Here is a 13,225-nt window from a genome sequence, read left to right as displayed (position 1 = left end):
TTTTTATTTATCAAAAACATTAAAATATGTATATGGCAAGAGAGATGTACATATCAAAAAAGGGATATAAATCACCCATGAGGTTTCTCACAACCATCAACAACAAGGATATTGACATTTCAACAAGTTGTAAATAAATACCGCTTCAAAAATCGTGTCTTATAAAAACACCTACATGAATGGAATACAAAACCGCTATATATGGCGTATTTTATAAAAAAATTTCCATGTGGGGATGTAAACTAATCACTCCCAAAAATGTCATTGTTATAACGTACAAAAATACCCGCTATATGTGAGTGCCTAAACTGTGGCAAAAACTATGTGGATGCTGTCTGAATGGCAATCACATCCAAAAATAGCGCTATAAATTACCGCATAGCTAGAAATATGTGCCCAAATGACAGCATATGCACACAAGGACTAGCGGTATAGCAACAATCACAGAGCAATAACAAATATTCATGTGGAATGAAGCAATCGTACCATGTGGTTGATGTAGAGTCCCCCGGGCGTCCCTCCGCCCCGACGCGCGTTTCGCTTTTGCTTCAACGGGAGGCGCAATGAAAAGAGGGGAAATGCCTGTTTATATAATCCACTCACAAGCTGCAATCAGTTACGATGCTAATGTGCCATAGCGCATGCCCAGTAGCTGCCTCCTAAACTAATGGTAATCTGAAGATACATCAATTTTTCCATTTCCTGTTTAATAATCCCTGTTGTTGTGCCATATATTGTTTAAACAATTGTGTCTGCAATGTAGTATTATATGTTCATTTTTATATGTAATACACCCCATGGGACATCTGTTCTATCTCCATTTACATAGGGTTTTTGGTGTAGTCTGCGGGGTTTCCATATTGAAAATTTGCTGATGAGTGCGCATGCTTGGGTCTTGGTTCACTGGAGAAGGGGGTGATGCTCGCTTATGTCTCTCCGTTTACCTTAAGTCATCTGATGATGACCGGTGGCGGCCGACATGAGCACACGAACACTTCTCTTTTTGATGATAAGGAACCAAGTTCAACTCCCGCATGCGCCGCTTTATATCAGGATTATGATGTTGTTGTTTGAATTAAATTAAATTTTGATTGAGCATGCCCTGTTGAGCTGCCTCCTATATTTACGAATTATAGTTTGTTGGCTGAACAAGAGTCTTTAACTCTTAGTATTTACTTTTATACATACGTATGTATGGGGTTACATTTATTTATTGTGGGCAATATTACCTGCGCGATATAACTTTGGTAGTAGCGTTATAGCGCAGAAGATAAGTGTTCACTATAATAGTTCAGCGATCTAGCTCGCCATCGCTTTGTGGTAAAATTACCATTAGTTTAGGAGGCAGCTACTGGGCATGCGCTATGGCACATTAGCATCGTAACTGATTGCAGCTTGTGAGTGGATTATATAAACAGGCATTTCCCCTCTTTTCATTGCGACTCCCGTTGAAGCAAAAGCGAAACGCGCGTCGGGGCGGAGGGACGCCCGGGGGACTCTACATCAACCACATGGTACGATTGCTTCATTCCACATGAATATTTGTTATTGCTCTGTGATTGCTGCTATACCGCTAGTCCTTGTGTGCATATGCTGTCATTTGGGGCACATATTTCTAGCTATGCGGTAATTTATATCGCTATTATTGGATGTGATTGCCATTCAGACAGCATCCACATAGTTTTTGCCACAGTTTAGGCACTCACATATAGCGGGTATTTTTGTACGTTATAACAATGACATTTTTGGGAGTGATTAGTTTACATCCCCACATGGGAATTTTTTATAAAATACGCGATATATAGCGGTTTTGTATTCCATTCATGTAGGTGTTTTTATAAGACACGGTTTTTGAAGCGGTATTTATTTACTTGTTGAAATGTCAATATCCTTGTTGTTGATGGTTGTGAGAAACCTCATGGGTGATTTATATCCCTTTTTTTGATATGTACATCTCTCTTGCCATATACATATTTTAATGTTTTTGATAAATAAAAATATATCTTTTTATAATACCATTGGTCTTTAGCCCGTTTTTTTCACTTCTTCAGGGTTGACATTGTGATTTATATAAATGAGCTGTTATGATCTATGGTCCGGACATAGATCTCCCCGAGAATCTGCCTCCAGAGCTTATTGTAAAAGAAACGGGGAGTTACCAGTGTGAGACATGTAATGACTGACAACCTGCTCTCCTGATTTACATGTTTCAAACCGGTAACCCCCTCTTTCATTTATAATAATCTCTGGAGGCAGACTCACAAATAGATTTATGTCCGGCCCAAAGATCTTAACAGCTCATTTACATATTAAGAAAAACATGGATTTCTCTGGAATAAGACATTGGAAAGTGGATATCAAGGTATCATTTTAATCACCTTACAATGACCTACATACCCATATAGATGACTCATGAGGCTTGATCCTACTGATAGATTCCCTTTTAAAGTCAGAAAATTAAATCTATGCCCTCTATGGGTAGGCAAAGATTTTGTGTAATTTTTTTTGCCTTTATCCTTAGTGAAGTTGTTGGACTCTTGGTGGCCATGACTTTCTATTAAATTCAACCAAGTCTTGAAGCCACATTTCTAAAATGCGAAAGACGAGTAGGAAGTCGCAAATGATAGCGCATATATGGCGCTGCGTGCACCATGGGTTTTTAGCTGTTTGCCCACAGATTATATCGCAATAAAATAAGTCAAGTTACGTCCGTCTTCAAGTTAATAGTCTGTCTCTTAGCATATTGTTGTAGTATTTTATTCCAGGTCACTGTAAGGCCCCATTCTGACCACCATACTTGGGATCCATATCAGAAATATTATTCCAGTGGGGCCATGTAGACCTTCATTACTGTCACAATGAGGTTTCATACCGTGCACCAAATCACAGGGCTTAGGATTTTGCAATATTCTATGTAATATACTGTAGAAGATATCGATGAACTTTCTTTGCAGAGTATACAATATTTGGTAGTCTAAGACACCCCCCCGCCTCATCATTAGTTTAGGCTGCTCCCTAATGCTGCTCTGCTGCTTCTGATTGACTCTTGTGTATAAGCACAAGTTAATGACATACTGATGCAATTAATAGGGAGGCTTATTAATGGGGAGTTCTGAAGGGTCTCTTTAAGCAGTATAATGATTTCTTCTTAGATATCGTATCGGTCCATTTGAAATAGAAAGCGCCTTAATAGAGCACCCGGCTGTGGCGGAATCTGCGGTGGTCAGCAGTCCGGACCCGATCAGAGGAGAGGTAACTGTGGTCAACCGCTTGTCTCTAACACTGTAATATTTAATCTACAGTATTTGGAATGCAATAAGATTTGTAAGCTGGAAAAGAGTATTTCTCTAGCAACCTTCCACGACAGCATAGGAGGAGGTCGTCTCCACGCCCTAATGGGGGACAGGAAGCACGAGAGGTTAAAAGGTCCCTCCCTCCTCCCTCTCACCAGTGTCTTTCCTGTCCCCCATGGGGCATGGAGAGGTCTGGTGTGCTGTGTGGCCGGCTGCTATAGCATACCTGTGAATTTAAAAGCCTGGCAGTGGTGGTCGGTGGCGCAGCCTCCTCTCCTCCGTTCTGCTCCCGTCTGCTCCTGCATTCGGGACCGTTTCCTGGCCCTCCCGCGCTCCCCTTTGGGGAGTAAAGCGGGCCAGTGATCCCCACCGGAGGCATCCCGCAGCTCTCCGGCGTCTCCTCCTCCCCTGCGTGCTGTGCGACCCGGAAGTGATGTCACGCGCGCGGGTCACTTCCGGGGTATGTGGAGGGCGCGCTGTCATGGCGGCCCCCATCCTGCTGCCAGCGCGTGGAGCTCATCGGCATCTGCTGTGCCTGCTCCAGGACCCAGGGAGGAGGAGGGGGAATCGAGCTAATGCGCTGAAGGCGGAGTTAACTCTTCATTAACCCGCCGGAAGACGCCGACAGGTAAGGCAAATCCCCTGCTGTCATGGACACTTCCTGCCCTGCATCTGCAGAGCCCAGCGCTGCCCCAGCCACAGTGAGTGTTATCTGTGGTGGGTCCTAAGGGTGCGATCCGCGATAGAGGTCCTTAAAATACTTCTCCCCCTCTTTCTTATAGGGAGAAAAGTCTGCCCATAAAAGCACCAATACACCCAGCAAAACGGCCAAATGTGCCATATGCAGTACGAAACTTCCCTCTAATTGGGAGAAAAAGTTATGTCAGGCATGCACGGATAAAGTGGTCAGGGCCGAGCACCCGTCATTAATTGACGACATCCGCAGCTTGGTCACCAGTCAGGTTCAGACCTCTTTAGCCGCCCTGTCCCCCCCTCCACCTCCACCCCCTCAGATGATGGGCTCACCACCTTCAAAAAAACGGAGGATTCAGGTGGAGGATTTAGAATCCGAGTCGGAGAGATCATTCAACTCGAGCTCTGAAAATTGGGAGCAACCAGGGACCTCTAGGGCACCTGACGTTAGAAGGTATCTCCTTTCCACAGAATACGTGGAGGAGTTGATTAGCGCAGTACGCGCCACTATGGGCCTAGAAGATTAACCTGTCACGCAAACAGCACAGGATCGCATGTTTGGGGGATATGAAGGACCTAAACGAGCAGGCTTTCCAGTTCATAAAAGCATAGTGGACATGATGTCCCAGGAATGGGAATACCCTGAAATACGCTACACAGACCCTTCAGAGCTCCGTCATAGGTTTCCTCTGGAAGGAGAGGAGTTTAAATGGGACATCCCGAAAGTCGATGTCCAGGTGGCAAGGGTGGTAAAGAAGACGGTTCTACCGTTTGATGATGCGTTTCAGCTTAGAGACCCGATGGACCGTAAAGCTGAAAGCCTCCTGAGGAAAACATGGGAATCCTCTGCGGCCACCTTAAAATCAGGAGTTGCGTCCACTTGTGTCTCTAGGTCCCTCTTTCAATGGATCAAGGAGCTAGAGAACCATATCTCGCATGGTACCTCAAGGAGTGACCTCCTTAACTCACTCCCGATCTGGCAGAGAGCCACGGGCTTCCTGGCAGATGCATCAATGGAGATGATCCGTACTTCTGCCAGAGCCATGGTACAATCAAATTCTGCCAGACGAGCCCTCTGGCTTAAGACGTGGAGCGGAGACATTACATCCAAGATTAAACTATGCTCTTTACCCTTTAAAGGTGAACATGTCTTCGGCCCTGCCTTAGATGAAATTCTGGAAAAAGCCACTGACAAAAAGAAGGTTCTTCCAGAGCAGAGAACCTCTAGGAAACGTCTTTTTCGAGGCCCCCAGAATCAGTCGTCCCAACCACGAGGAAAGGGAAAGACGGGAAGATGGAGCTACACTAAAGGGAGAGGCAGGAACATCCTGGTCCCCCAGCAGCAGCAACAGCAGTCCCAAGAAAAACAATGACTCGACCCCGGTGGGGGGAAGGCTTTCGAGTTTCTTTCCTGCTTGGCAGTTGATTTTCAGCAGCCCCTGGGTCCTCAGTATGATCAGAGAGGGCCTACTGCTGGAACTCGAATCCTATCCCCTGCGGGGTATAAGAATCACCTCCCTACCATCTTGGGAGACCCCAGCTCTAAATTCCGGCATTCTGCAGTTGCTACAGTCAAATGCCATCTCTCGAGTCCCTGTGAAGGAGCAGGGAAGAGGGCATTATTCCAGATTGTTCCTAGTAAGAAAGCCCACAGGGGAGTCGAGAATAATAATAAACCTAAAAGGCCTCAACCGACACATTGCATACCACAAATTCAAAATGGAGTCGGTAAAGACCGCCATTCCTCTAATAGGGCAGTCTTACTTTATGGCAACTATAGATCTGAAGGATGCCTATTTCCACATCCCCATCCATCCTTCCCACAGAAAGTATCTGAGGTTCGCGGTCCACCAGGGTCCAGAAATAAGGCACTTTCAATACAACGTACTTCCATTTGGGATATCATCTGCTCCTCGAGTATTCTCCAGCATCATGACGGTGGCTGTGTCCCACATCCGAAGTCACGGCATTTGTATTGTACCCTACCTCGACGACCTACTAATAATAGGAGCCTCCTACCGCACTCTGGAACTACAGGTGACTCAGACCCTGAGCATCCTCCAGTCGTTAGGATAGATCTCGAACATAAAGAAATCTCAGATCCAACCCTCCCAGGAGGTGAAATCCTTAGGAATCCTATTGGATTCAAAAAATCAAATGTCCTTCCTCCTGGAGGAGCACCAGAGATCCATAATATCAAGGATTTCAGAGTTCAGGGAACAGAGGTCCCCGACCCTCAGGTCAGCTATGTCCATACTAGGATCTATGACCTCCTGTATCCAGTCAGTACCTTGGGCACAGGCCCACTCCAGAACTCTCCAGTCCCATATTTTAAGAAACTGGAATCGGGATCACACCTGTCTGAACAAAAAGGTCCAGACCCCAGGGGTAGTGAGAGCCTCACTGGCATGGTGAATGGACCACAAGAACCTGTGCAGGGGAATCAACTGGTCTCAGACCCCTTTAGTCACGGTAGTCACAGATGCCAGCAAAAAAGGCTGGGGAGCTGTAGTGTCTCGTCACCCATTCCAGGGGTTATGGAGCCAGAAAGTGAGCGCAAGATCCTCAAACTTCAGAGAACTGAAGGCAGTGGAAGAAGCTCTACTGGCAGCAAGGCACCTGGTCCGGGGCCAGCACATCAGAGTCTACTCAGACAATATAACAACGGTGGCCCATCTCAGGCACCAGGGTGGTACGAGATCCAGCAGCCTGGAGGGCCTCTCAAACCGAATATTTTCCTGGGCCGAAAAGCACCTTCGCTCTTTGACGGCAATTCACCTGAGGGGTACCGCCAATCTTCAGGCAGATTTCCTAAGCAGAAAAAGCATCCAGCCTGGCGAGTGGACCCTGAGCAAATTAATCTTCCAGAAACTGGGCGACAGGTGGGGCCTCCCGGAGGTGGACCTATTAGCCTCAGGAGAGAATGCTCAAGTGGAAAACTACTTTTCACTGAACCCCAGGGACAGATCCCTGGGAGTGGATGCCTTCGCCCACAGGTGGAGGTTCCATCTAGTTTACGCCTTTCCGCCAATCCCAATCCTTGCTGCAACCCTGAAGAAGATTCGGGACGATCAAACCCCGACAATCCTAGTAGCTCCGTTATGGCCAAAGAGGAGCTAGTACTCTCTGATTACGAAGCTGGTGGTAGACGGACCATTCATCCTACCCATGGAAGATGACCTTCTCTCGCAAGGCCCCCTACATCACCCAAACCTCCAGGGAATGAGGTTGGCAGCTTGGCTACTGAAACCCAGATCCTGAGGGCCAGGGGCTTATCAGAGGCGGTAATAAAGACCCTACAGAAATCCCGAAAACCGGTAACTATCGCCATACATAATAAGATATGGAAGAGGTTCTCTTCATGGTGTCTACCAGACTTACCTGACCCAGAGAAACCTAACATTTCTCGTATCATGGATTTCTTGCAGAGGGGGCTAGAACTAGGTCTAAAACCTACCACATTGAAAGTACAAGTGTCAGCATTAAGTGCTATGTTCGACTGTGACTTGGCCAACCACAGGTGGATAAGAAGATTTATGACATCGGCCACTAGACTTCATCCAAAAAAGTTAATAACAGTCCCAACATGGGACTTGAATGTGGTGCTTACGGGACTCACTCAACCTCCCTTTGAGCCCTTGTCATCCTGTACTTCTCAGCTCCTCACCTGTAAGATGGCCTTCCTTGTAGCAATAACTTCAGCAAGGCGAGTAGGAGAGCTCCAGGCGCTCTCAGTTAGGGAACCCTACCTAACTGTTAGAGATGATTCCATAGTTCTCTCTCTTGACCCATCTTTTCTGCCGAAGGTAGTGTCCGACTTCCATAGGTCACAGAATATAGTCCTTCCGTCATTTTGTCAGAACCCAGCGAACCTCAAAGAAGAGGTGATTCATACGCTGGATGTAAGACGTATTGTTCTCCACTACCTGGAGTGTACCAAACCCTATAGAGTCGACCACAACCTATTTATCCATACCTCTGGTCCAAACAGAGGGAAGAAGGTGGCGAAGAACACCATTGACAATTGGATTAGAAAGGCTATCTCTGAAGCTTACCTGACGCAAAACATCACTCCCCCTGCTGGAATCAAGGCGCATTCAACACAATCTACCTCTACGTCATGGGCTGAGAGGGTAGGCGCATCTTCAGAGCAGATTTGTAGGGCCACAACTTGGTCCTCCTTACATACATTTACTAGACATTATAGATTAGACCTTGTATCCAACAGAGATCTAGTCTTCGGCCGAAAAGTTCTTCAGGCCGTTGTCCCCCCTAGTGCAGTATAGGTTGTTATGCCTCCTATGCTGTCGTGGAAGGTTGCTAGAGAAAATAGAATTAGACTTACCGGTAATTCGGTTTCTAGAAACCTTCCACGACACCACTATTTCCCTCCCTGCATTCTTGGACAAATTCTGAGAATCTTAAAGGTAACTGGTGCTATGGTAATCAGTTGTAAGTCACTGGTGAGAGGGAGGAGGGAGGGACCTTTTAACCTCTCGTGCTTCCTGTCCCCCACTAGGGCGTGGAGACGACCTCCTCCTATGCTGTCGTGGAAGGTTTCTAGAAGCCGAATTACCGGTAAGTCTAATTCTATTTTATGGGGCCAAGTCTTAAAAGACTGAAAATGGAATGAGGCCTAGAAAGAAAATAATACAGTACCTACAGTCAAATATGATGGAGGTTCAAGGAACGTCTTGAACTGATGCCTATATAAATCGGCAATGCCAAGAACAGTAGCTAGTAAACGAACATTGTGAAGAACAATTAAATCTATGAAAGGGAAACAGCTTTCACAATGTAGACTGCATATAGTTTTAAATAGATCTCTTAGACCTGATGGAGCTGTTGTGTTTACTTTAAAAATCCATGTCAGAATTTCTGCATAATGTTTTTTCAAAGTTTTCCCAAGCCCAGCAAAAAGGTAAAGGAGCTTATATCTCTTTTTATAAGCATACCTTCACATTGCTAACTTTTACCTTCTTTCTGCGTCAGCCAATTTTCGTTTTTGTGACTTGATGTTTTTTTTCTCCCCTTCTCCCAAGAGAAATAACTTTGTTATTTTTCTGTACCCTCCACACAAGATAGATGAATGCTGATTTGAGATTGCTGCGTTTAACCATTTAGATGTCATTACCCTTCTCTGACAGCAGCATTAAAATGGAGTGGTTGCCGGCTTCCATCAACATCCCCTCGATGTGATTGCTGGGTATTAATGACTCACCATGGCAACATGTAGCATAAACAATCAAATGATCTTAGATTCAGGTCCCCTTAGAGGACTAACAAATAAAGATAGAAAATAACAAAAAAAAAGTTATTTCCTTTTTGTGTATTGGAGCAAAACAAAAAAAACGAGAAAAATGCATAATTTGACTCAAAACCTCAAAAATGAGCAAGACAAATTTGTTGCCATTTTTCAAAAATTGCGCGTAAACAACTTTGTTTTGCGGATGTGATACTCGTTCAAACTCTCCTGTGGCAAGAAACAGGTGTGGGAAATATGAAAATACCACCTGAAACCGGATAAAAAGGGGAGAAGTTGAGTGAATCTTTGCATTGTGTGTCTGTGTGTGCCACACTAAGCATGGAGAACAGAAAGAGGAGAAGAGAACTGTCTGAGGACTTGAGAAACAAAATTGTTGAAAAATAACAATCTCAAGGTTACCAGTTGATCTCCAGAGATCTTGATGTTCCTTTGTCCATGGTGCACAACATATTCAAGAAGTTTACAACCCATGGCACTGTAGCTAATCTCCTTTGACGTGGACGGCAGAGAAAAGTTAATGAAAGGTTATAACCCAGGATAGTAGGGATGATGGATAAGCAGCACCAATTAAGTTGCAAAGAAATTTCAGCTATCCTGCAGGCTCAGGGTGCATCAGTGTCAGCATGAACTGTCGACATTTGAATGAAATTAAACGCTATGGCAGAAAACCCAGGAGGACCCCACTGCTGACAGAGACATAAAAAAGCTATTCTGCAGTTTGACAAAATGTATGTGATTGAACCAAATCCTTATGGGAAAGCGTCTTGTGTACACAAGAGAACAAGATAGAGCTTTTTGGCAAAGCAATCATTCTACTGTTTACTGAAAATAGAATGAAGCCTACAAAGAAAGGAACATAGTACCTACAGTCAATTATGGAGGAAGTGCAAGGATGTTTTTGGGGTTGTTTTGCTGTCACAGGCACTGGGTGCCTTGACTGGGTGCAAGGCATCATGAGATCTGAAGATTACCAAAAGATTTTGGGTCACAATTTAATGGGACAATGACCCCAAACATACATCAAAGAACCAACCAGAAATGGATGGAAACAAAGCACTGGATAGTTCTGAGGTGGCTAGCAATGAATCCGAGCTAAGTCCCATTGAACATCTGTGGAAAGATCTTAAAATTGCTGTTGGGAAAAGGCGCCTTCAAATATGAGAGACCTGGAGCAGAGAAGAAGAGAGGTTCAAAATTCCACTTGAGAGGTGTAAGAAGCTTGTTAATGGTTATAGGAAGCGATTAATTGCCGTTATTTATTCCAAATATTAAGTTGAGGATACCAACAATTTTATCTGGCCTATTTTAGGGGTTTTCTGTAAAATTATGTCTAATATGCTTTTTTGTCTCTGTTTGTTGTATTGTTCCAATAGACACAAAGGAAATAAACTATTATCACAAAACATCTGTAATTGCAATAATTTTCTTGGAGAAATATTTAATTTTCTGGAACAATTTCAAGAGTGCCAACATTTTCGGCCATGACTGCATGCAATGATTGTATCCTAAATCTACATAACTTAATTCTGTTTTATGCCTAATAAGTATGTTTAATGTGCAGGTGGTGAAAGCTTTTGTTGTCTTGTCCCCTACATACACTGTACATGACCAGGAGACACTGACTAAAGAACTACAAGAACATGTAAAGAAGGTGACCGCCCCGTACAAGTACCCGAGAAAGGTAGGAAACTCCATGACACCAACACCGTCACTCGAGAAGCTGCTGAAAGTTGTCCTGAATTATTCTTCCATTATTCATAGATTGAATTTGTTCAGCAATTGCCAAAAACAGTCAGCGGGAAGATTCGGAGAAATGAGCTGAGAAATAAGGAATGGGGTAAAGCCTGAAGACCAGTTGCAACGAGCAAAATTACCATTACTAATATACATAAAAGTAGTCTTCTTCAAGATTCCCGACTCCACCTGTATGTGACCACCCTGATAACGCATACTCCAAGGGACACCATCATAACATTTTTGGTTTACTAGTTCCTGAGTTTTTTTTTAACCCTTAAGGATTCAAGAGTCTGGTTTCTATGGATTCAAGATCTACAATCTCACACTGCGTTGAGGATCATGGGGATCTAGTCATTCCCCTGAAATATGCTCGTGGATTTTAATATGTTGGGTCCACCATCACCTCTACTGACAAAATACTAGGGTTATCCTGCTCTCTTCCTGACTTCCATTTTTGTTATCCTGTTACCTTATTCGTGTTGAGATCACAAGATAACTATACTGTAGCAGGTAAACCAGGAGTAACATTAATATGGAGTCAACTCCATATTAATGTTACTCCTGGTTTACCTGCTACAGTATAGTTATCTTGTGATCTCAACACGAATTATATGCTTACAAATATTAATTTTCTCCTCATTTTTTATATATATTTTTTCCTTCAAATATAAAAGTAAAAGACTTTGAAATATGAAATATCTATTTGTGGGAAATAAAAGTAAAATTATAAAAAATTGGTATTGTCAAGTAATGGTCAGCCCAATAATTACACTCCAGAAAATAGACTTTAAGGGATATTTGTGTTCTTTAAAACTGATCCTCATGGCACCCCTCCCGGCAATAAGATGTTTGAAGAGGTGGAGGATCTCCACTGACCACCATTTCCACATCCATGCTCTGCACACCAAGATGTCACAGACGATGGTACCAGACAACAGGAGTGGCACCACCAAGATGTTGTCATGCCGCTCCGACCTAAAAGTAAAAGATGTAGTAATGCACTGAATATGTGACCAAAAGGCACCATCAAGTACTGATGGGGAAATCTGTCTTTGGGTCATTTCTTTTTGCCATTGCCCTTGATAGTTTTATCACTCCTGGATACAGCAGCTAGTGATCAAACCAGTGACCAGTCAAGTGCCCCAAGGGACAGTGACGAGGTAGTGTGGTGTAACATCCAAAGGGATTATATGGCCATTGTTGCTAAGGGAACATGTACTGTATAGCGGTTCCCTTCACTTCGTGGAGTTTGTCCTGGTGATAGGGGTAGAGACGAAAGACCCATGAGGACCACCAACCAGAGCCTGTTCAATTGCCCCTAGGTTGAGGAACCAAACCAGGCAGGAAGATGAGGAGCATCAAAGTTCAATATTCCTCCAGAGGTTGGTGATTCCTTTCAGCACAGTCAGAGGAATAGATACAGAGGTAGTGGAGTCTGAGGAAGGTTTTTATCAGACATTAAACATATTTTTAGAAGTGGTGTCAGTGGCCAAGTATGGTACATCGTTTTAATACTACATAATGGGGTACAACCATCAAAATCAATATACTATTTATTTTGATACACAATTAGAACAAAGAGCTGCATTAATAAAAGCCTCAATACACATTACACTAATGTCGGTCAAACCCTCTTGTATTACGAGGATCGGTCAACAGCATAATATGTAAGGGGGTCGCTTGTCTTTGTTTTCAATGTTTTATTTATTGAGAATCAATGGGTATATGATATCAGCGTAAACAAAATTCACTCAAGCAATCGCATAAGACAAAGGAAGCAATTTGTGACGAATGTCAGCTTACGCTGAGTCATTCTTCTTTGAAAGAGTGGACCCTCTGGGCCGTGGTACTCACCCACCTAGGGTGAGCTGACCTAGTGAGAACCACCCCCTATACAGGGAGTGTCAGGGGCAAGACCAAGGGGGTGAGCCACCACGGCAGCTGGACCAGACTGCCGACTCAGGGAAACAAGACAAGGCGAGACGTTAGTTCAAAGAAACTTCATTAAGGAACACTTCAGGTACAACAGGTGCAAAACGTGAACACATAGAACATAAAGCAAGGTGCGTGCAAGGGCACGCCGAGGTCCAAGACTTGAGGAACTCTTCAGGGTGCAACAGAAGCAAACGTGAACACACAGAGTTCGTAGAACAGGGTGCGTGCAATGGCACGCCGAGGTCCAAGCATGGTACGTGCAAATGGTACGAGGACATCGGACTCCGGACAACAGTCCACG

At 44.2% G+C, this 13,225-nt stretch overlaps 1 protein-coding gene across 2 annotated transcripts in view; it reads left to right on the top strand.

Moving 5' to 3' along the window:
• LOC141047764 (acyl-coenzyme A synthetase ACSM3, mitochondrial-like) overlaps positions 1-11,486 on the top strand; it is a 51,897-nt gene extending 40,411 nt beyond the window's left edge. For both annotated transcript variants that reach the window (XM_073543051.1, XM_073543050.1), the window contains 3 exons: positions 3,153-3,252; positions 10,814-10,933; positions 11,014-11,486. In XM_073543051.1, the coding sequence (XP_073399152.1) occupies positions 3,153-3,252; positions 10,814-10,933; positions 11,014-11,100 (307 nt within the window). In that variant the 3' untranslated portion in view covers positions 11,101-11,486. The remainder of the gene's footprint in view (positions 1-3,152; positions 3,253-10,813; positions 10,934-11,013) is intronic.
• Positions 11,487-13,225: the final 1,739 nt, after the last annotated feature.

This window comes from Dendrobates tinctorius, unplaced genomic scaffold (assembly GCF_039654945.1).
Source record: "Dendrobates tinctorius isolate UK_male_01 unplaced genomic scaffold, ASM3965494v1 ptg000129l, whole genome shotgun sequence".
In the NCBI taxonomy this organism is placed as follows: domain Eukaryota; kingdom Metazoa; phylum Chordata; class Amphibia; order Anura; family Dendrobatidae; genus Dendrobates; species Dendrobates tinctorius.
The sequence above is the reverse complement of the archived record's forward strand: the minus strand, read 5'-3'. Positions and strand labels throughout refer to the sequence as shown.